Source organism: Alligator mississippiensis, chromosome 13, assembly GCF_030867095.1.
Source record: "Alligator mississippiensis isolate rAllMis1 chromosome 13, rAllMis1, whole genome shotgun sequence".
In the NCBI taxonomy this organism is placed as follows: Eukaryota; Metazoa; Chordata; order Crocodylia; family Alligatoridae; genus Alligator; species Alligator mississippiensis.
In genome coordinates, this window is record NC_081836.1 from 53606273 (window position 1) to 53630915 (window position 24643).

At 42.6% G+C, this 24643-nt stretch overlaps 1 protein-coding gene and 1 long non-coding RNA gene across 2 annotated transcripts in view; one reads left to right on the forward strand and one right to left on the reverse strand.

Moving 5' to 3' along the window:
- The window catches only part of LOC132244668 (uncharacterized), a 36213-nt gene that overhangs the window by 8195 nt on the left and 3375 nt on the right, over window positions 1-24643 (reverse strand). The gene's annotated exons all lie outside the window — the stretch shown is intronic.
- Window positions 301-20987, forward strand: ARPC1A (actin related protein 2/3 complex subunit 1A). Its single transcript, XM_006277322.4, has 10 exons — window positions 301-415; window positions 4342-4445; window positions 5168-5272; window positions 7495-7717; window positions 12068-12175; window positions 16294-16506; window positions 17839-17914; window positions 18128-18321; window positions 19326-19416; window positions 20615-20987. The coding sequence occupies exons 2-10, from the start codon at window positions 4382-4384 to the stop codon at window positions 20651-20653; spliced, it is 1113 nt and encodes a 370-aa protein (XP_006277384.1). The 5' UTR covers window positions 301-415; window positions 4342-4381; the 3' UTR covers window positions 20654-20987.

A 24643-nucleotide genomic window follows, 5' to 3' on the forward strand; every position in this document is an offset into this window, starting at 1 on the left:
GCAATGCACTTGCAACCCCAACCCGCGCCTGCGCAGTACTCCCTCCCTTCACTACCCTCACTGCGCAGGCTCCACTCTGGCCTCCAAGCTGCCCGTACTGCGCATGCTCGTACTGTTCCCTCAGTCCCACACTGCTCGCCTTTCCCCCTGGAGAGTGCGGAAAACGGCTCGTCTTCTATGCGCATGTGCACGGCGGGGAAGGGGCGACTCCCGGCATCTCCAAGCCCTCCCCCACACCGCCTTGCCTCCCTCGCGCAGGCGCAGTGCGCCCAGGGGCTCCTGGCCGCCGCGCAGGCGCAGTGGCAGTTTCCTGGATCCCTTGTCAGTGCCGGGCCCTGCCGGCCGCTCCCTCTCCGGCCTCGCGTGGACTGACCAGAGTCCGCGGGCCGCCCTCCCCTCCCCTCTCCCTCACCAGGTAAGCGCCCTCCGCCCCCCTCACGACAGTGGGTCCTCTGTGGGGGCTCGCGCCCCTCCCCCAACCCCCGCGGGGGTGCGGGAGGGGGAGGGGCAGGGGGTGCAGCCCCTCCCCCCTCGCAGGATGCGTTGGGGTGCGGGAGGGGGAGGGGCAGGGGGTGCAGCCCCTCCCCCCCGTGTGGGGATGTGGGAGGGGGTGCAGCCCCACCCCCTCCTAGCCCAAGGGGTTTAGGAGCGGGGCTGGGGGGGCCCCAAGTCGCCTTTGGGAGGGGAGTCCTGAGGAGTGGGGGGGCCAAATGGGTCAAACGAGACAGGTGGGTGTAGGGGACGGAGGACGTGTCTGTGTCTTCGTCCCAATGCGGCACGGCGATGGAAATCAGCGCGGCGGGAGCGAGCGTCCAGCCCCCCGCCCCGGGGAGGGCGCGACGGGCACGGCGGCGAGTCTCCAGCTTTCTTGTCATCGTCATGCGGGCCCGGAGGGCCGCGACGCTGCTGGGCAGAGCGCCCCGAGTGCCCGGGGAGCGGCGACGTCCTGTTTTGGGGATATCGCTGGCGAGGGCTCGGCGGCACTGCAGGAGTTGCAGCCCGCGTGAAGTCCGAGGGTTGTGTCACGGCGGACGGCACGTGTTGGGTGCCGCGGGAACAGCGGCGTTTTGGAAAATAGCTTTTTCGGGAAATAGCCGCCTGCTCTGGGTGAGGGTACGAGAGCGCTTCGTGCGTCGCGGCGTGTCTGGTCGTGGTCCGCGTGCACAAGAGCGCTGGACGTGGAGGCCGTGGCGGTGCTGGATAGCGTGGGTTGAGTATCTAGGGGACGGAAAAGAGCTCACCTGCTGTGACAGCTCTGAATTAGTCGCAGGCTTCGTATTAGTCCGTGTGCGTGCGAACCCGGGAAATTGAGCGTTGACGCTGCTGGACAGGGCGTGTTGAGCGCCGAGGGACCAGCAGCATCCTAGTAGAAAATTAACTGATGAGGGCATGACAGCGCTTAATGAGTCGCAGCCTTGTCTTAAGTCTACCGGCATACGAATGGGGGAAATCGAGGGTTGCGGCTCTGCGGGATAGAGCGCATGAAGTGTCTAGGGAACGGCAGTATCCTTGAAAATAGCTTTTTTTGGCAGAGCGTTGTCTGACACGGATGTTATCGTGGATCGAGAATTTTGCTGCGCGTCAGTAACGCTGAGGAGTTGTGGGATCAGCTGGTATGAATGAGAACGCTGCCCTGGAAACAGCTGCATAGTGCTTAGGGATGAGTATAGCTAAAAAATTGCATGAAGACTTTTCAGGGGGATGGTAAAAAAATAAATCAAGTCAGGAAAAGGAGATTGCAGATACCAAATGAGAACAGGGTGTGGAGGTATTCTTTTTTTTTCTTTCTTTTTTGAGAATTGTTTTGATGACCCTCCCAAACACTACTGTCACTCGATACAAGTGAAGACAGCTTGAACATAAGCTCATCAGGAGGATTTATTCCCTGGAGGGACACTGTCAGTTGGGAAGAGTGGATCAAAACTCTCTTCCACCTTTGGGGAACAAGAGAATATGTTAGGTTAGTGCTGAATATGGAGGATCTGTCTAAGGTGAACAACAGTTGTCATGAACGTTTTTCATAAGCTTCAGGACCAAACACAAGGATCATGAGTAAAATGTATAAAGTCGATGTTATGAAGACAGGAGTGTCTCTCCAACACGAGGCCTGTGTATTATGAAAGTATCAGATTATGGTAGGAACAGTGGTTTGAAATAGAAAAATAGCTATTTTTTTTATATATATTTGGCACTATTATATTTTGGGAAGATAAAAAAGGGCTGAGCAATCCTTGCTGGTGGAACGGCTTTTCCACATTTTCTGTATATGGAAATGTAGTGCTACCAGCGAGCACTAATACAAAAACCTGGAAAAAAGCGATTTGCCAACACATTTTGCTTAGATTAACAAGTGGAATCTCAAATCATGGTTGCCCAAGGTCAGAGGTGATTCAGATTCTTGCTAATGAGTGTGAAGGCATAACACCACTAATTATTTTGGTAGTACTGGATAAACCTCTTTAATAATAGTTTAGATTCATATACTAGAATACAAACAGTAAAAGAACATGTTAGGAAGATCATGGGGCAGTTAAAATTACAGCTGGCGTTTTATTTATATGAAGTTTTTAGCAATTTGTTTCCCCTCAGAATGCCCTTTTAAGAAGTAAATTTACCCGATGCTTCCCTAAGTGCAAGGTAATGTAGCATTTAAGTATTAGGAAAATAACCTGTTTTCAAAATATTTGCATTGTTTTAATGCTCTCTGACTACGCCTCAAGGCCATAGCACCTTTAGTACACTTGTTAAACTAGTGTAAGTTTAATGTCTAAACTCAGTAAAAAGTTTACTCATCTTTCAGTCACTCCCAAGTTTCTATTGGGTTGCCATTCATTTCCTGTTTGCTTCTGAATTCCTACCTTGCCCTACAGTCTCCACCCTCTGCTAACATGGCCATACTTGGGTATGTTGCCATTTCAGACTCTAATGGATGTAGCAGTCTTGCAATGACATCACTAGGATTTTTCTTTTTAGATGCATTTTGGGCAGGGGCGGGGGGTTGAACTGAGCCATTAGCCAAAGAGCAATTGCTATGAAAAGTAGTAGGAATGTGCGAACAATGGAGGGAACTGGCAAATCCAGTCATAGGCACTTGGGTGTACATATTTTGAATATTACAGGTGACTTAAATTGCTGTGATGTTATCTGCCGCCCTTTTTGGTTGTTTTTATTGTATGCTTTTGACAGTTGTGCGTTTGGAATATATTAACCCTGAAATTGCTTTCTATATGATTACCAGTACGCTTTTCAGTTGCATTTATCTGGTGGATCTGTTTTGACACAGTTGTAAATAAGGTTTTAACTTTACAATTAGTGTAATATTTACATAGTAGAACATATCACTGTAGTGTCTGGGTTTCTTGGGGAAAAAAATTCCTTGAGCCAAGCATTTCTAGTTATTTCATAGCTAATTAGAAGTAACTTCTTAGTGTACATGTGTATAGTTTTATTGCATAGCGTGTCAAAATAATGTAGTTACATTTCAGTTAAATGTAAGTGCATCTATATATTAATATGAAAATTATACAAGTCAGGAAACTGAATCTTTCGTCTGTATGCTTTCATTAAGTAGGATATCAGAGCAGTGTACCAGGATCTCCCTCAAACTAGATAATCTCTTTCTAAAATTGTTCTAGTTTCATCATAAAATTATTTAGGTTTATTTAGACCTGCGGTTTTCAGCCTTTTTAGATTAGGTGTACCCCTCAATAGACTTGAGACACCAGTTGGGAAATGCCATCTCTTAGTTTGTCCTCTTTTTTGACTACAGAAAAATAATAGAGCAGTTCTTCTGTTGCAAATAACTTGGACCACAACAGGTCAGAATGTTTTTGGCACTGTGGATTCCTGCTTGAAAACACTGGGTTTATCTTATGAATCATGCTTGCACACCTGCGAGTGCCGAGATGGCGTGGCACGCCATGGAATCCTTGACAGGATCTCGGAGCACCGCCGGGTGCTGTCACACCCTGGTTGAGAATCACTCATTATTTAGACATTTCAGAACTCTGAGATGGCCTGGCCTGTCTTTCTTTTACCTGCCAAGGTATGTGAAGAAGCAATAGTTATTTCCAGTTCTTACAGAGTGCTCATTATCTTTTATTTTAAACACAGAAAAACAAAATTAGTTTGCATACCAAAGTAAATAGGTCTTTACACATACTGAGATAACAAAGGCAGCTTTCTGTTAAGAATCTGTACTCCTACTCCACTAGTAGTCATCTTGCACAATTAAACTACAGTAGTGGATGGAAGGGAAGAACTTTGGCAAGCGTTTAAAAAATATGGCTTGGCATAAATATGTCATTTAAAATGTTATTTTTTCACTCTTACATCTTTCAGCCTTTTCACTTTTAAAACATCAGGATATCCATTATTCAGAATGTCCCTACATCAATTTTTACTAGAACCAATAACCTGCCATGCCTGGAACCGAGATCGTACTCGTAAGTACCTTATTTTTATTTTTTTCCCTTTTATAGTTACTTTGTGCACGATGCAAAACAGTATATTTATAGAAATTTGACCTAGAACTTTGAAAAAGAAAAAAATTATCCAGTAGAACATGGCATCAATTATGAAACAGTATTAGATGCATGTTGTTCCTCCTGCCTGCTCCTTCCAAAACTACAAGATGAGCTATGATCTTTTAAGTCCTTTACTAGATTTTTGTCATATAGGAGACTAGTTTTGCAGATCGTTAGCACAGGTGTCCTGAGAGCAAAATCTTAAGAATTAGGGTAACATCAGCTGCCCTGCAACTTCAATTGCAGTGTTACCTTCCGCTTACACTCATTTTTAACTCTCTCTTCCCCTGCACTAGATCTAGCTCTTAATACCCTAATTCTCTCCATTCTTATTTGGATTATAACCTTTGGTATTTTAATGTTTCTTTTGGAGTATTCGGTAGTCAGTCACCACACAGATGTAAAGTTATTTAGAGCTTCACCAAATAGAAGATTCCCTAAAATGCATTCTGAACTCTGGAAGCAAGTTTCTTTAGTCAGAATTCTGTGTTCATGTGATTTAATCCCCCTGGCCAAATTGCCTGGTCTTTTATGTAACATTTTGAAACCAAGAAATGCAAATTTTTTAATGGAACTTCTTTGCAAATAAAGAATTTGGGATAAAAATGACCTTGCTTACTTCTTGATTATCCCCCTGGTAGAGATTGCCATTAGCCCTAATAACCATGAAGTTCACATCTATAAGAAGAGTGGAAATCAGTGGGTGAAGGCTCACGAGCTGAAGGAACACAATGGGCACATTACAGGTATGATGAGCCACGTAATACAGTTATGGAAGTGATTCATTTTGTTCTTAAGGGTCTTAGAAACTGTATTTTGTAAGGTAAAATGTGAAAGGAAGATAACAGAAAATAACTCTGCAAGATCCTTTATATTCTGTTGAAAGGTAGCTCTTATTGCTACAGTTAGTCCTTGATGTTTGCTGCAGAGTGGAAATTCCACTGCAAATTGGTTGAATTTTATGAAAGAAGGTTTTTCATTATAACAATACAGTATTCTTTTTAATACTGAATTCAGCAATATGCTGTCCCTGTATTTAATTTGTATTGACCCAGACTTCTGTATTGGTAGTGCCATTCTGTATTGCAGAAGTAGGTAGCGAGGAAAGCCGGAGCTGGTGAGGTTTGGCGGCTGGATAAAAGGCTGAAATGTATTTTGGCACAAAGGGAGATATGTACATGTAAACACTTAAATTGGCATCTCTAGGTTTCTGTGCATCTCTAGGATTGTCCTGCATTTGCCTTTTGAGTTAAATTTCTTGGTGCTTTTTTGTTTTATACTCAGAACAAATGTAACTAGTTAAAATAGGCATTAGCATTTGCTGTATCCATACCAGCCACAAGCTGTTCTCTGCCTACTGGTGGCTACAAATAGCACTTTGTAGCACTTTTGCCAAACTTGCCTGCCTCTTATTAGCAAGGGCTTAACAGTCTACGGTCTTCATGAAAACCAAATGTTTTACCTGGTTTAATGGACCAAAGATTTGGCATCCTCCAGTGGCAATGCTGCACATTTTAGTTGTACATTTTGCCACTAGCAATAAGCCAAATGTCTCGTGTCTTGGGATAAAATTTCCCCTGCTTTTTCTGTGTTTATTACAGAAATCAATATTGCATAATACTGTTGTTAACATTAGAGTATTAGGGCCTGTGCTATTTTAAATGAAGAATTAACATACATCTTAATATGAGCTATTTTGCTATTTTAACATTTAAAAACTTGTTTTTAAAATGAGCTAGGGAAGCTTTGGACAGTAAGCTTTCTAAAAATAAAAGTTCTAAAAATATTAGGTCTCTGATTCTGCCATGTTTTTCCTCTTGAGTTTTGTTTTTGTACCTTCCATTCTCTTTTTCCTAATGGCATGCTCAAGGAATAATCTTTCAGTACTGAAATAAAGCTGTTAAGGAAAGTCTAAATATAACTTTGTGACAGGAGACTAAGGATTGCGCATACTGTCTTAAAAAAAAAGATGCTAAAGGAAAGAGAGGAAATAACACTGCTAGGAATCTTCCCAATTGAAAACATCCATCATTTCATAGGAAGACAGAAAAGGTTGGTTAAAAGGTTTATAGCCTGTATTTGCTCTTTTGCATTAGTATGGACTTTTTCCCCTATGGCACAACTTAAATAGGCATGAAGCAAACATAAATATTGTATTACTACATAAGGACTGCTAATTCTTTGTAAAAAGCTAGCACTGTCTAATTTTTAGGCCCTGAATGCGTGGTTTGGCAGCAGTAAGTAGACAACTATGCTGAAGCTTTGGGAAAAGATTAAATTTACTGATTCTTTAGCTATTGAAATAATGGGCCTCTTACTGAAATCAGTTAATATTCAGAATGGAGATAGTGCAGATAGTATGTCATAGAGTAACGATTCTCGGCTACAGTGCTCTGGCCCGCTGGGATGCCTTGATCTTTTTCAAGGGTGCTACAAGGTGCCACACAGTGTTAATGCTGTTAGGTGTGCAAACATGATGTCCAGATAAACCTAGAGATTTCAAATAGGAATCCGTAGTATCAAAACCATCCTTCCCTGTTGTGGTCTTTCTGAGTTATTTGCAACAGAAGAACGGCTCTATTATTTGTAGTCAAAAACTGAGTGAAAGCTAAGAGCTGGCACTTTCTGAGGGGTGCCTCGAGTTTAAAAAAAGGTTGAAAACCACTGTCACAGAGTCTATTATGAGCACCACCTGCTGATCAGCTTTCACAGCTTTTTCCTTATCCGACAACCTACGTTCCAAAAAAATCTGTTGATTGAAGAGGGATATGAATATGGAAGTCAGGAGCTGCAACTTTTTAAAAATGATGGCTAAAGAATGAATGATCTGGGAAACCTTAAGATAATGTCTTGATGGCTGTCTTCATGGCAAAGGCAATAGATGTGGTTTCCATTCTGGGTTGTATCATGGTAAACGAGGGTTCTATGGGAACTGAAAGAAGGTATTAATATAAGGTCTTTGTTGCAGGTATTGACTGGGCGCCCAAGAGTGATCGCATTGTAACTTGCGGTGCAGATCGTAATGCCTATGTCTGGAGTCAAAAAGATGGTGTGTGGAAGCCAACCCTGGTGATTCTGAGAATTAATCGCGCAGCCACCTTTGTGAAGTGGTCTCCTCTGGAGAATAAATTTGCTGTAGGAAGTGGAGCTCGTCTTATATCAGTGTGCTACTTTGAATCTGAGAATGACTGGTGAGCAGACGAGACACATTTTCCATTAACACGTGAGGCAATACATTGACCTGTTTCTTTATTCCTTGCTGTATCCAAAAATACAGTTAGTTGACCACAGACTTGCTTTTAATTGCAGGGTTTTTTACGTAGGCTTTCTCAAAATGTTGAGTGCTGTAAAGGGTACATATTTCCACATCATGTTGTGTTTTAGTTAGGCAACCTCCATGAATAGCAACACAACTAATTTCTTGGTTGTTGCCCTGAAAAATGTGTTCTTCATAGTATGTGTGTACCCTCTTCCTGGAGCCTACAGTGTCTTTACTAGCAGTGTCCACTAGAGGCCACGCTGTTATACTGTCTTCTTGAGATCATTGAAAGAACAGCAGCCACAACTGCTATTCAGCTTGAGAGTCAAAGCAATCACAGCATTTTAGTGACAGTGCTTTTTACTACTTTACTGTTTTACTTCAGTTTTTCTTTGCCAGTTGGCAAACACTTCATGTAGCATAATAAAAGTTAACTTCAGTTAGAAGAGCCGATTTTGGAATTCAGTCTTGTGGGTTGGGGAGTTGATCCCCTTGCATGATGGATGTGATGTCTTTATCGTCAACAAGAAAGCTGTAGTCCATTGTAGAGCACAAACTGCAGATCCTTCAAGAAATGCAAGGAGAAGACTAGGAAATCAAGGCTGAAGCTTTTTTCTGACATAGAACGATGAACACAAAGTTGAATTGAGAAGCACCTCACAGACATTAAACTCTGCCATTCTCACTTTTGTCAAGAACACAGAACACATTTACTGATTGTCATTTAAGATCTGAACAGACACCAAAATTCTCTCCTTGTGAGAGTGCTCACCAGAACAATTAGACCTGTGGCAGAAAGACTTATTTGTCACCCTTTTTTTAAGATATGGATTGCTAGCTAACAAGTGGTATTGGAAGAGTACAATACTTTCAAGGGGACAATCAAATCTTATAGTGAAGTTTCCAGGAGAGGTTACATAACAGTCTTATGTTTTTGGGTCAGCTGTTTGCAAAATTTCCTTACAGGTATTGAATGCAGCTAGCACAAGTGTATGTTCATTGGCCACAGGGATTGCCAAGTGAAACTTTCCTATCAGCATCTTGTCTCCCCAAAGAAGTGCAGACAGCTGTTTAGGACTTGCCTTTTAGTGGTAAGGACATACTCAGGGGAACAACGGATGAGACTTTGTACTTTTGGGGAAAACAGTAGAACCAGGCTAAGATCCTTGAGTCTCAGGAACGAAGGCGCACAGATCACAGCTTTTTGGCAGTCATTTGCTCCTTCTTCATACATCTATTATTAGAGATCTTCTGAGCAATTCCAGAAGGGAAAAAACTACTTCATATTTGACTGTTGTGTGCCAAGCCAGATAGGCTCAGAAACATCAAATTCAGTTTGACAACTAAGCATACAAGATCAGTCTATTTAGATTTATGGCCATTTCTTCCCCACCCATCCATTTTCTGCCTCTCCCTCTACTTCCACAGAATTACAACAGAGTAATGGGTCTTGCTAGTCAGTCAGAGGACTATGCCATTCAATCGCAGATCCATATTTCATATCACGCCATATCCCGGCTCTCTGAAAAGGTACAGAGAAGGGCAACAAGGATGATTTATGGAATGGAGGAGCTTCCATATAGGGAGAAACGAAAGAGGCTAGGCCTGTTCAGTTTAGAAAAGAGGTGCTTGGGGGGGACACGATAGGGTTTACAGTATACTAAATGGTGAAGAGAAATTAAATAGGGATTGATTTACGCTCACAAGACGAGAACTAGGGGTCACCAAATGAAACTAGTAGGTAGTAAGTTTAAAATTAACAAAGGAAAGTTATTTTTCACACACCGTGCAATTAGAGCATGGAACTCATTGCCATCAGATGTTGTGAAAGCTGACAGTTTAGCCAGATTCAAAAAGGGATTGGAAAAATTATTGGAAGAAAGGTACATCAGTAGCTATTGAGCATGGGAGTTAGGGTTACAGCCTCTGATTCAGAACTTCCTAGACTTTAAATGCTGGTGGCTGCAAGTGAGAGAAGAGCGGTAGAAAAAGCCCTGGTCATACCCTGTTCCCTCTCCCTTTCAACATCCACTTTCTGCCACTGTGACAGGAGACTGGACAAGGTAGACCTTCAGTATGACCCGGTAAATAGCAGTTATGTTTTTATAAATGTAGCTTTTAATTGTTTTGTAGTTTATAACATTCTGAGTAACTTCCATCTAATATGAGTTTGTACAGCTTTCATAATAATCGGGGATCCGAGTTTTCTGTTCGCAATGGAAAAACACAGCAGAACCCATTTTTCTCATTTTAAGAAAAACAACCTGGATTTTTTTCTTTTAAAAGAGAAACCTGTGGGAAACAGTGGGTTTCCCCTTGCAGGCTGGCAGACTTCTAGCCTGCAAGGCGCTGGAGGGAGCTGGGGAGGATGATTCAGGCAGGGGTGCCAAGTGCATGTGCACATGTTCACATACACATGGCTGCCAGGCAGCCTGGAGAGCAGCTCCCACAGGTGAGTCTGGTGGTGGCAGGGGCTGGGGGCTAGGGGCAATTGAGGCCCGTAGTGATGGAGATGGGCAGGTCTGGGGCTGCTTCCCAGCCCAGGCAGTGTGTGGGGCCCGGGGCCTGAGGCTGGGCCTGGAATGCACGGCCGCAGGGCCTTGGTGGGGAGTGGGACAGAGCCACAGGCAGCTTGTCGAGGGGGCCAAGGGCTGGTTCTCTGCCCCTGTGTGTACTCCTGAGGGGCATGGGGAGCATGTGCCTCCCAGATTTGTGCATGGGGCAAGGGTGGAGGTATGCTGGCAGCTGCAGGCTCAGGGCTACCCACCCTACTGCCCTTCCCTTGGCGTCTCCACAACCCAGCAGGCAGGACCCGGCACAGCAGGACAGAGTGGGGTGGGGAAGCTCGGTGCCCCATGAGCCCTGTGCCATTCTGGTGAGGTGCCCCCTGCTCGCCCGGCAGCAGTGGGGGTGGCAGCGCAGAGTTGTGCCTCTCTCTGTTCCCAGGCGGGTCGGGGGTGCCTCACCGTGATGGTGCGCAGCTTGCAGTGACAGGAGCAAGCTTCCCTGCCCAGCCCTACTGTGCCCTGCTGTTCCAGGTCTTGCCTGCTGGCCTAGTGGGAGGGCCCCAGGGTGTGGAGCCCAAACTGCCACCCCCCCCCCCCCCCGATGGGCTCCGTTCTAGCTGTGGGAGAGGGGGAGCCAGGCTCCACGCTCCACTTTGCCACCGCAGCAGCCGCTGCCATTTCCCACAGGCAGCAGCTGGGGCTCAGGCACTGCTGTGTGGGGCAGAGGGCTCCAGACCCAGGTCCCTGGCCCTGCAGCTCTGGCAGTTGGGGACCTCCTCCAGCAGGGCTGGGGGGTGGGGGGCTGTGGGTGGGGAGTGAGGGGCAACGGCTTGGACAGGACACTGGCATATCAGGGCTGCTCAGCGCCACAAAGCAGAGGGTGGGGGACGACACAGCTGCAGCTGTGGCCGCATCCTGGCAAGCAAAGGGGGCAGGGTGAACTATGATTTTCCATGATAAAAACCCAAAATCAAACATCAAATGTATAGGTGTTTAGAATTTATTTTATTATAGTGATGGAGGCACTGGTAGGCTTCCAAATTTCTTTAAATTTGTAAATATGTCAATAAAATATTGTGTTCAGCTGATACCTAAATATATAGTGGCATTTCATTTTAATAGAAAAACACAGATTTGGGGGGTCGTAGGGTTTTTATCAGAGAATATGAGTTTTTAAACAGAGTAAACCAAAATCCCTGTAACAATTATGAAATAAAATGATCAAAAAAATTAGTAACCAGTAGAAAACACTTCAAAATTCTCTGCAGAAAGGGTGTACTCATAACATCCTAAAAAAGAAGGTAATTGCTGCTGATCTTATGATTCAGCAGCGAGTTCCTGTTCTTGGGGGTCTTCCGAATGGGGAAGCTACTACATCGAAGTCAAATTAGTGAGACCACAGCTGGAGGAGTTACCATTGCAGTTTATTAAAGTGTTCAAAAAAAATTGGTTTCAAAGGCAGATCTGCCTCGGTACAGAGGTCTGTTCATGATTGTTTGGTTGTAGTAATTGATGCCTGACAGTACTACAGATTCATGAACTGGATTTGTGGAATCTGTAATCTCCAAGGCTTTTTTTAAAATGATTTTATAACATTTCAAGCTGAATAGAAGAAGGTGAAAGGAAGGAGCAAAATGTCAGTTCTGTTACAAGGCTGGTATATTTCCAGTCGCGTGCCAGGGAGATTTCAGATGTAGGAGTTCTGCTGCCTGCTGTTCTAGTCTTTGGTTAAATGTATGTTTTTCTATAGAAAAGTTTTGTTTCTTTTTGTGTAGGTGGGTGAGCAAACATATTAAAAAACCCATTCGCTCCACTGTACTTAGCCTGGACTGGCACCCCAATAATGTTTTGCTAGCTGCTGGATCCTGTGACTTCAAATGCAGGTGAGAGTCAGTAAAATATTTTGAAAGAGGTTTTGTGTTAGTGGTTCAGATCATTGAGCAATAAGACTATTAATTCTGTGCACACCACCCAAATAGAAAACAGGCCATGGCATACTAAACTACAAATAGTTTTGAAAAACTGAAGAATCTTTGCCCCTACACCTGAGCTTTGGCTGTTTAATGTTTATCTGCACGAGTCAGTGTTACTCTCATAGAGTAGCGCTTTTATTTACAAGTTCTGCTTCCGTGCTTTATATTCGGCTCCATGCTGCTCTCAGTGTGAAATCAGACTGACAGGCACCATGCATCTGAAATAGTCTAACAGTGGCCAGAGATCTTGGTGTAGAAGAACTGCACACTTGGGCCTAGATTGTCCAAGCCTGTTGGTACAAATGAATCTCTGCATGTAGTATCTGTTAAAATTAATGTGAATCAGTGTCAGGGTCCATCAGGGAATGCCCTGTGGAGTCAGGGACTACAGAGGTAACTGCACGGTGACAATATGTTGTTCATATTTTACGTAATCATCTGTACCTGGTTAAAAAAAAAAAAAAGTGGGGGGGGAGTTATTTATCTTATAAGGTAAGTATTAAAGCTTAGATATAGGATATGTATTCAAAATGGCTCCAAAGACAAAAATGCTAGGGCCAAATGTTATACACATATATGTTCGTACAAAATTAAATGCAACAATCACTTGATTTTTGAATGTTGCCTGTCACTTTTCATGTGAGTTCCTGTTTGCTGAACAAAGTCAAGCTTGTTTAAATTGTCCCCTCCATGTTTATTGGCTGTGGTACATATCAGCATTACATGTCCGAAGCCACCCTCTTCTCTAAACAGTCTTCCTTTGCTCTCCAGAAATGGATGCATTCCAGGTGCAAGTCTGCTTTCATATGTATTTGTAACAGCATGGGTTTGATTGAAATCAAATTGATTTAAATCACTGGTTCAGGAAGCCTTTACTTAATCACTGTTTTCTGCAAAAAGTGCATTCTTGTTGTTTGATATCCATTATTTGTATAACTTCTTGAAACTTTGCACTTTTAGAGAAAGGTAAGGGCTTGGCTGTGTGCACACAGACTTGCAGAGAGACAATAGGGCTGATGGATGGGTAATCATGACTTCTCTCTCATTTCCATATACTGCTGCTAACAAGGATGTTATCTCTGGAGACAGCAAATTCTCCCTATGCCTAAAGAAGGGCGTTTGTGCCTGAAAGCTTGCAAAGAGCAATTTTTCCAACTATTTAGTTGGTCTAATAAAAGATACCACATCTTCCCAAAGAACCTTGTCTGCCTATGGTCTCTGGAGAGACAAATCCACAGTTTGAGAACTCAAACTAAGCACCACAGAGACGCTTAATGGGATCTTTTAGAGTGAGCACTGAGTCCCATTGGGTTGAGTGTTTTTCTTTAATCTTTACTAATCTATAGAGGAACCACCTGGAACCCCATAAGATTGGGCCCCTAATATAGTCCGTGGCCTGTTGTGACCGATTTGTAAAACTTCTAAAAAGGTTACGTGAATATATTGTCTCAAAAATTATATAATTAGAAGTTATTATTCAGATTCCATGATAATATCTTTGAGTTTTAATAAATATTAAATTAAAACTATATATAAGTTTATTTTTAAAGCATCTTAGAAAAAATAGGATTAAATAAAAAAATCTGATTTAAATAAAAAATCCATTAATTTTTTATTTTTTTTTAATTGTTGATTTTTATCCACCCTCGTTTGTAAAGCATGCTAGGACCTTGTAGGATGAAGGCTGGAATAAATTGCTTTGATATTGCCAGTTATGGTAGGCTTAACTTTTTTTGTCTTGGTACTTTGGGTACTTTTCCCAATGCTGCTTGTATTTCAAAAGATACTCTGTATACCCTTTGACTGCCCCCAAGAAGTTGGAATCAAATACCTTTTATAATGCCCTGTTCGGTATAATTAGGCCTCCCTAAAGAATGTCAAGAGGTGATGTGGAAGTACCGTAGATTGCAGCATCTTTCAAGGATTTCCTTAGAACAGAATAATGTTTTCTAAACACTTTCACTTTGTACTTTTTCTGCTGGACTCTGCCCTGCATTTTTATTCCTTTGGAAATGGTCTAGCCTGGCATGGGATCATTCTGTCTTAATTTTTAAAAGTTTACATTATGTGATGGACCCTAATACCAGCTGCATCTGATCAGAGTGGAAGAAATTTCAGTGTAGGTGCATCAAAGGAAAAAAATGTAAATATCTATTTGCATTTCCAAAACTCTTTGTTGTATTGTCTAGAGCAGTGATTCTCAACCACGGTGCCCTGCAATCCTCTCAAGGCCGATGCAGGGTGCCACACAAAGTTAGCAGTGTTAGGGTTACAAACATGATTTCTAAAAGAAATCCATAGTTGTGGTCTTTCTGCATTCTTTGCAATGCTCAAACTACTCTATTTTTTCTTGTAATCAAAAAAAGAGGTAAAACTAAATCGGGATTTTCTGAGGGGTGCTTTGAGTCTATCCAGATGTGACTTGAGTCTAAAAAGGTTGTGCCACTGGCCTAGAAGCATTTTTTTTCTTCACTAAACAGTGAATAAACATCTCTTGAATGCTGGTTCCAGGTGAATAGTTAGTTCTATGCCAAGAGTAATAAAAGCATCTGGGCTTGCAGCACATGTCTGCGCGGATAAGTGGTTCTGAAGGAAGTTATTAAGTGGATCAGCCAAGCTCAGCACTAGCTAGTCGTATACATCAGATCAAGTAAGCAGGAGACATTTTGGGGGGGAAGGTGAAAGGAGCTGTAGGTTGATTGGTATTTAGTAACATTTAAGATGGCTGTCTTTGCTGAGCCATATGGTCTCTCCTCTTACTCAAAGAAAAAAGAGAGAGAAGGAGTATAGCTAACAACTCATAGAAGTGTGTGTCATGTTGTAGCTGGAACTGTGTTGCTGTGGAAATAAAGGTCATATTCTGGCACTCTTTTGAATATAGAGACCTTCAAGCTGAGATTGTTTTAATTCTAAAGCGGAATGGTTCAAAGAGAAACCTTGATAAATGAAAGGATTTTTTTTAAGCACTAGTCACTTTCCAGTTCTCTCATTAGCAGGGACCAATTTATTCTTCCCTTGTATCAAAGACAGCTGCTTTTAATATATGATGCCCTATTTCCATACATTAACTGAGCCTTCCTCCTGAATTCTTGTAAATGACTTTTATGTACAGGCCTTATAGCTAACTCCATTTTAAACCGACAGGGCTGATTTAACTCGTGCTTAAGAGTTCCGAGTTCTCCGATAGTTCATATCTGTTAACGCTATTGCAATTAAAACCTTTTATTCCTCTTCTAAATTAATCAGATTTATTCAGTTATTTGAAAAGCGTGTCTCATTAATGCATAGCGTATAAAACAAAATGTTATTGTAACCTCCTTTTTAAAAATTCCTCTTCATTTCTAACTATGACCACAAGCCTTTGACCACTGCTGCTCTTAATCTCAATGTTTCACTGTGGGTATAATGATGAGGTTCAAGTAGAACAGTCTAACTGGTTCGCTTCTCTGGGTCAGTGGATTAGCTACTGTTGTAATCCTGTGTTTGTGACGTCATAATAACTTCCATGGAAACAGCCAAGAACACCATATTGTGCCATTCCCGAGTCATGTAAAAGGAATTTGATTATAGGAGGAGAGTTTCTATTTTAAATGCATCTTGATAAATAATTGCTGGGAAAAGAAGTTAAAAACGCTAACAGTTTAGGTTTTGATGCATTCTGGGCGTATCTACATGAGACGCTACTGTGCATAGGTGGGTGCTAACCATGATATGATGCTACTGCGCAGTAGTAATGAGCTCCTAAGCAGCAGCGTCTGGAAAAAAAGAACATTACTATGCAGTCATTTAGTACTTGCTTATGCAAATAATAAATGACTGCGAAGTCTGCTGCCTATGCAGGTGCAGCCTCTTTCATTCATCCCAAAGGCTATCACCCAATAGTAGTCTGCTGCTGAAAGAAACTGTAAACTATGACCTCTTAGCACACTATAATTAGCGTGGGTCCTAGTGACTCCAATGTGAGATTTTTACACAGTTGAAGTGTGTTTCTTTCTTCCTGTTACCACTTTGGTGTCTCTTATTTGCAGAGTGTTTTCTGCTTACATTAAGGAAGTGGATGAAAAGCCAGCCAGCACACCATGGGGCTCCAAGATGCCCTTTGGTCAGCTAATGTCAGAGTTTGGTGGTGCTGGAAGTGGTGGATGGGTGCACAGTGTCAGCTTTTCTGCCAGTGGTAACCGCCTCGCCTGGGTCAGCCATGATAGTACTGTTTCAGTTGCTGATGCATCAAAAAACATGATGTAAGTGTTCTTTTTTATCTTTGTTTTTAACCGCAGTGCAAACAACCAGTTGTAACACAGGCAATGAAGCTGTCATTTCCGGGATTGTTATATCCAGTTCTGGAAGAATTTTAGTGTCTGAAACTGTCCCTGGTGCCTATTCAGGATGGCTCTTAAAAATTAAAGAAAAGCCATCTTCCCTCTCTTACTGCCTCCCCTGCCCCACCTTTTTCTCTCCCTTTTGGGGAGTTCCTACAGCAGTGCAGTTTCTTTGCTTTTGAAACTAATGCTGGTGAGAAACTCTGTTCCCTTGTGGAATGGCTGTAAGAGATTTGAGAGCCTTCCTAATTCTTTACACATCCACTCCTTGTTTGATGGTAGTAACAGGAGCTTTGGGAATAAGCTGCTTGTTGCACAAAAGCTCCATTTCATACCTGTCTTCTTAACACTTTATTTATTAACAAGGCTTATTACATTCTCCAGCCCGATAGGAAAAAAAATACATATTTTACTGCCTTTCTGTATTTGTATAATCTAAAGACGGTTTTACAGCTCTGCTCCTTTCTCTTCAGAATGGAGAGAGGAAATCTTTCTTTTCTGGGGTTTGGTGAACAGAGAGATCTAGAAGATAATCCAGGCACAGCTGTGTTTAATTCTGATATGGTGATGAACGCAGTATAAATAGAAAGTTTGTTAAATAATACTGGTGATCTAGGACATCAAAAATATGGCCTGTTAGTTCATTTTCTTTGAATTTGTTGTAAATGTGAAAGATGAAGTCCTTTAATGTTGTCAAAAATGCCCAGCTACTCCCTTTTGAAAGGGAAACTACCAGGTACCTTAACCACTGTTTTAGTTCTTGGTAACTTCATAGAAATGTGACTTTTTGTCTTCCCAGTTTGGGCCTTTTCTGTTTAGGAAATATCATCATTGCTGGAAGTTAATATTTAACCTACTGTCTCTGCTTGCACGCAGAAAGCTATATAATGTCAACTCTCAGCCTGGAAAACCTTTTCCAGTTAAAACTGGCTCCTGCTACTGGCTACATAGCAACACAGTATAAAATACTGTGGGATTTTTATAGACATTGACTACTGTCTTTTTGTATTCTCTTCATTAATTTCCTGGGGCCATGACATTGGTTTAAGGCAGCAATAGATTGTATAGGACACTTCCACTAGGCTAAAGCTACTTGTAGGTAAACCACAACCTGCTTGTGTCACTTTAATGCATCATCTTATAGTAACTGGGTTTATACTAGTAGCCGTGTCTGAGAATGGGCCCTTTTGTATCCTTTGAAATGAAAGAGGAGTTTCCATGAAGCCTGCCTTCAACAATGTTCTTATGTTTTAGGGTTTCACAGCTGAAAACAGAGTTCCTCCCACTCCTGAGCGTATCATTTGTCTCTGAGAACAGCGTGGTGGCAGCTGTAAGTGTCTCTTGTTTTCTCATTGTAAAATGTGGTAGTGCTTTAGCAAGAGGGTAATGCACACATTATGGAGTGAGACAATAATAATAAGCTCTTCAAAAGCATCTCAGCATTTACTGCTTTGCAGCAATGAGGTCTAGAAGTAAGGACTCTGCTTCTAATTAGCTAGGTACATATTTTTCCTTGATGTGTTTTAATGATGTCTCTTTGCAGGGTCATGATTGCTGCCCTATGCTCTTTAACTGTGATGAACGTGGTTCCCTGACCTTCATTTCCAAACTAGACATTCCAAAACAGAGCATCCAACGCAATATTTCTGCTATGGAACGTTTCCGAAACATGGACAAGAGAGCCACTACAGAGGATCGCAACACTACTTTGGAGACGCTGCACCAAAACAGCATTACGTGAGTGCCTGGGCATCCAGAACACTTTGGTTTGCAGCACATATTTGAGACTTTCTAAAGGTCTTGAATTTGTGATACCGGATCAGATAAATGTTCCAGGCCTTATCTTACGCTGACAGTTGCCTATTCTTAGTACTTTGTAGGAAAGTAAAATGTCTTATTGTACCAGGCGAATTCTGTGGCTCTGTGCACAGGTGGTGACTATTGGGAAGCATCTTTTCAGACATCTTGGGCAAGCATCACATGTCATGAATGAAGAGATCTAGTTGCTCCAGTTTTTTCCATAATTTGATGAAAGTAAATGGTTAACATTTGTACACATCATTTCCATTTACTCAGATGTCACGATTGTCACAATTCAGACCTGTAGCATATGATTTATATGTTGAATCAAGGACATTTACTTAGAGCCACCAAACCCAGAAAGAAAAATTACCTAACAAATCATCTCCTATTGTCTCATTTAAAAACTTATTTCAATGCTTATGATTCTTCAAACAAGTGAATACAAGTTAATCATATGCGATGTTCCTGTTGGTGCCTGAAGTTGTGCACAAAAGGCACTCATTTCTAATGCAAAGATTGCTTAAATTATACATGCTTTATAATAACGCTGGGTGCTTTTCCACATCTCTCGAGTGCTACCTCCCATCCTCCTGCCTTGGCAGAACTGCTTAGCTGTTCTCGCTCCTTGAAGACATGAGGCAGGGAACTGTCTTTCAAGTTCAGGTTCCAAAATAAAGCTGACAAAAGGGTTCCAGGCAGACACTGCAGTATCCTTTTCATGTGGTGCTTTGCCTGCTTTTCTTTTCCAAGGAGTCTGTCAAAATCTGGCAGAAGGCATATGTGAAACTCATGTCACTCTTCTTTGGGGAGAACAAGGATAGAGCATTTCTCAAAGCCGTACATATCCAGTGTTCTGAAGCACATTTCATGTTGCCTGCTACTTTCTGGTGCTCTAGTTTTCAGGGCTGTCTCACAGCTGTCGCTTCTTTGTTTTTCAGCCAAGTGTCTATTTATGAGGTAGACAAACGAGATTGTCGCAAGTTCTGCACCACTGGCATTGATGGAGCAATGACCATCTGGGACTTCAAGGTAGGCTTTTATTACTTCGTGCGACCTGGGTGCAGTGTTAGTCGCTTTGTTTTTCTCTGGGCATTGCCTCTAATGTAAACTGTATTAGCACTGGGGACTCTAGACTCTGGCTCCTTAGGACTGTTTAGAAACTTCTTAGGGAAGATAAATCCCCAAATCAACAAACGCAGAAGTATTTTGCTGAGCAGATGGTGCTAATCCAGACTAACTTTCTCCTGGGACCTCTCATATCCCTAAAGAATCCTGCTAATCCTCTTCTCTTTCCAACCCCCATATTTCTTCAGATTTTGGTTGCAAGTCTGGTGGCTAAGGAGGGCAGAATAATTGTTGGAGCAACAAGAAGTCCACAGTGCCTTTCTTTTTTTCTCCTTCCTGTGGCACTGTGCTTAATGTCTTTGCAACACCCAGAGTTGACAGATTTTTTTTCTTTGAAAAGAATGAGTGGCAAGAAAGCACCTGGGGAGGAGGGGGGAGGGATACAAGAAACTTAAGGTGGAAAAGCCTGAACGGCTTTAAATATTTCAAGCTTCTAGGCTGATTTTTACTTGTTTTAAAACAACAATGACATTCTTCATGGAAAATAGAGGTTCTGATTACATTTTCAGCACAAGATCCCACAGATTGCTGCCTGCCCTTCCCACAGTAGGTTGCCCTACTTATTAGAAACATAGCTGGAACATATTAGGAGTAGGGCTCCATCAATTTTATGGAACTTCTTTCCCTAAAAAACCTTTACACGTGCCCTCTTCTCTGCCAGAGGTGCTTCTGTCAGGCTAAATGTCCTCCAGGTTTCCTGTTCTACTGCTGATAGGCCGGCAGATGTCACTCTTGGCCTGCTCGTCCTCTAGTTGAGGGCTAAACGCACAATTTTTGCAAAGGAGCTGTTGGTTGCTTTTCTGCTGGTGGCTGAGGCCCTGGACCAGGGTTGGGGCCAAGTGAGGGAATTCTATTTTGGGGAATTAAGATTAGATTTAATCTTTCTAAAAAGTGCTTTAATCCATTTTCTGAGAAAAAATTGATGGCTTATGTAGCTGGGAGCTCAGAATAGATGATCAAACTGATCCCTTCTGGCCTTAGGATATGAATTGAAGGAACCAGAATCTCCTGTTTTTCTTTGTCTTGTTCCATCATATATTTTTGCTTGAAGGCCTGAATAAATTTAACACAGGATGCTGATTAACATTTCCTCTCTCCCAAGACCTTAGAGTCCTCTATCCAAGGTCTACGAATCATGTAAAGACGAATCTCCGTTATCTAGCATGACAAACTGCTTGACAGAATGCAGCTCCAGCATCTGCAAAGACCTGACAAGGGATGAGGAAGGTGGATCATTTGGAAGCTCTGAGAAAATATGGCTTGGCAGATTTCCTTTGAAATATAAATTTGGTGACGTGTTGGTTTCAAAATCAGCTGTGATTGTCTTTTTTTTTTTTTTTTTTTTTTGGTTGTTTCATTCCATACTTTACCAAAGCTGCTCCTTAAGTAGTTTATTGCAGGAAGTTATGAATCACTAACTTAAAAGGGGAATTTTATGTAAATTGTCTGCTAGAAATTAAAAAGAAAATACAGAATGTGTCTGTAGTTTGATTCCTCATTAATGATCACTGAAATAGGGCTGAGTGCATGGTGGAGGGGAAGAAACATTGAAGGGTTCTTCTCTCTCAGCTGTTGGAATTCCCCCTTTTCAGTTAAAGGCTTTTTGCAAGTTTCTTGGTAAGGATGAATCCAACCAGACCTCTTTCCAAAGGAAAATCCTGCTTGTGGAAAGTTGTAATTTTAGACGATGAAGACTGTTTCACTGGTTATTTCCGGACTGGGTGGTCCTGTCTGCCTTGGCACTTAACAAAGAGTAATTGTAGCAAATTAAAACCCAAAATCCTTTCATTATCAGCTTAGGCAGGATTTAGTTCTCTGAAGGTAAATTAAATGACCAGGATTATCTGTAATTGCTTTCTAGGACTGTGCAGGACAGCTTCTCAGATATTGTCTTAGACACTGCGTGCAGCTATGCAAGCACGTGTGCACATACGCATGCACACACACAAGAGAGAGTGAGAGAGAACGTTCAACCTTTTATGATCACCATGGAAATGTGGCTTGTTAAACAGTGTAGACATGGTGCCAGCTTCTTCCTCATACAACTAAAGTCATCTTGGACTGGCTATATTTATAGTTCCAAGGCTTGATTAGCTATGAGATTTAGTTATGCATAACTTTTACTGTGCCCACGTTTGGTTTAAAATACTGTAGATTTCATAGACATTAGGGCTGGAAGGGACCTTGAAGATCATCAAGTCCAGCCCCCTGCCTAAGGGGCAGGAAGTCAGCTGGGGTCACAGGATCCCAGCAAGATAAGCATCCAAACGTTTCTTGAATGAGGCCAGAGTAGTTGCCTGCACCACTTCTGGAGGGAGTCTATTCCAAGCCTTGCTGTGAGGCTGGCAGTGCTGCTAGGGGGATTATCTTGCTCTGAGCCATTTGAATTGCCTCTCTCATGGTTTGGGAGTTTTGCATTTTCAGCATAAGAGATGAAGAAGTGTAAAAAAAAACCAAACAAACAAAAAAAACCCCAAAAAACCCCACCCCAACAAAAAAAGGCTGACTAAATTTACCACTTCCTCTGAAACAGTCTGTAGCTTGATAACGCTGCTCATTTCTTGCCTTTAAATGGCTGGAAAGGTAGAGTGAAGGCGTTCCCACAAGGCCTGGGGCCTCTGCATACTTGCCAGGGAACTACATCTGACTCAAAGATGGACCATTTGTGGTAAGGTCTCTGACAATTACAAAAATGCCATTTCTCTGGAGTCTCCTTTATCTTTCCTGTTTCCCGTACCACCTGCTGCCCATTTTGCAATTTTTACCCCCTTTCAAAAACATAATATCATGGGTTGGTGTGAGCTTGTTCAGCACCTTCTCCAAGTCCAGCAATTTGCAAAGTGCGATAACCAATTCAATCCTTAGTTCACCACACTTTCTTAGCAGGTGTCATCTGAGACTGTGCTTTAAATAGTGGTGAAATAAACCTGTGACGTGACTGTTGTATAGACATTATCATAGAAATCCTATCATAGAAATTACCTCGAAAGATCAGAGTCCAACCCCCCTGCTCTGGGTCCCCTGTTGTAGATGGGGAAATTGAGGTACAGGTCTTTCAGAACTTTTCGGACCAACAGTGGTCCATGGACCACAGGTTGAAAACCACTGCCAAGTATTAATTGTTGCAGGCACTGCCAGAGGGAGATTGAACATGCTGAAAAGATGGCACTGATGTCCTGTCAGTGTCCTGACTGCTTCCTACGGGTCTTTCATAGAAGAATTCAGGTCTCTACTTGCTAAAAGCCTTTCACAAGATGCTGTTGGGTGGAGGCCATAAAAGAAAGGGGGGGGGGTGTCAAAGGTAAAGCACTTCTATGAAAAGAAATTGATTTTGAAAGAATTCACTCCAACAATTCAATGGTCCATTTCAGACATGAAAAATGTGTCACGGTGGAATGTCCCAGGAGTCTGTATTTATGGCGGTTGTTTAAGATATTTCATCTTGAAAACAGGGTGAACAGTGATAAAAGCTGAATACTGCCAAATAATTTAGGTTCCTCAAGGCAAGAGAAAACAGCCACTGTAGGAAGCTAATCCAACTGGCTGCACTGGGCATCACGATCACAGACCAAATGAGCTGCAGCCAAGTACACTGGGTGGAATACACCGAACCAGCACTATCGGCCAGCCAAGCTAACAGAAACCATTCAAAGACCATAAAGGTGGAACTCTGCTAAGATATGTAGGGGTAGCTGAAAGCAACCAAATGATTACATGAGGAATGAGATGGAAAAGAGCAAAACTTGCAATAATACATACGGCTGGATGCTGGTCACCCTGGGTAGACAAGGTTCTTTGGGTGAATCTGATATCTTTTATTAGACCAACTTAAATAGTTGGAAAACAATTATTAAGCAAGCTTTTGGGTTCGATAACCCTTCATCAGGCTAAGGAAGTTTCAGCAGTTAGGTTGTAGGAAGAGCACACGCCACACCCCTGGTCACCTTGGGTCACATTTTCAAAAGTGTTCTGGTGATTTAGAAGCTTAAGTGTCTGTGGAGCAAAATGAGATTTAATTTCCCAAGCCCATTGGATGCTGCTGGAAGTGTTATCCCTCATTTCCTAAAAGCTGTAGCAGACACCAGGGTTCAGAAATAGATGGCACAGATGAAAGGGTGTGAAGAGATTCTCTGAAGGCACAGTGGAAAGCTAGAAAGCAGTGCCCCTGTTGAACAAGCTCCACTTATAAAGGAACAAGCAATCTTATCAGCTTATTGTCCTACACCCCACCCTGGCTGTAAGACTATACTGCTGCAGCGGGTTTATTGTCAGCTGGTTATGTGTGCATCCTGCTCGGTTGTCTGCGTGACTTCCTGAGCTGGAACTGGATCCACAAGGAGCATAAACAGACACAGAGAAATTGCAGCATTTCAAGCTGTTACTTGGTGAATACCTTCCTGAAACTGGGGAATAGAAAGCTCTGCCAGTTGGCTGTGGAACGTCAGGTGAGTTGAGTGATGTGTGTGACCTGCCGTGAGCCCCTTTCACTTGGATCTCCGTGAGATTCCTTGCAGTAGGGATTAATACGGCCACGCAGAATGTAATTTCAAATCCAATTTGCTTTCCACTACACAAGTCAGTTATACAGTTGGGCCAAGTATCAGGAGCAGACAGCCTTCATCTTGCTTCCTGCAAGAGTCCAGAGCTGTCAGAACGGGCAGCCTGATCTTGACTTCATGCTCCTAATTTGCTCACCCCACATCCTGTGATACTTCCTTCAGTAAATCAATCTCCCCTTGCTTGCGTTATGCACGGGCATGAGTGCCAGGCAGGCTACGATAAGGCCTGAAGCAAAACGGCTGAGCCACTTTCAACAAGTGGCTCTTTTCCCTGCACGTGTAACTCATTTGTTGCAGCTATAATGGAAAGTGCTTTGGGTTCGTTATGATTTTGCCTGTAGCAACTCTGTGAAAGAGCTCTTGGTCTCTGAAGGAGCTGTAGTGCTGGCTGGGCCTTGTGCATTCAGCTGATCAAATTACAGGGCTTTGAACTACAGCGTGTTGAAAACGGAGGATGGAGCCAAGTGGGTATGACAACTTAAAATTGAGCCCATGATTTTAGATTCTGATCATTTTCATTGTGCTCTTGCTTTCTAAGTGGGCTTCCAGCTTAGGTGGATCTTCTTTTCCTG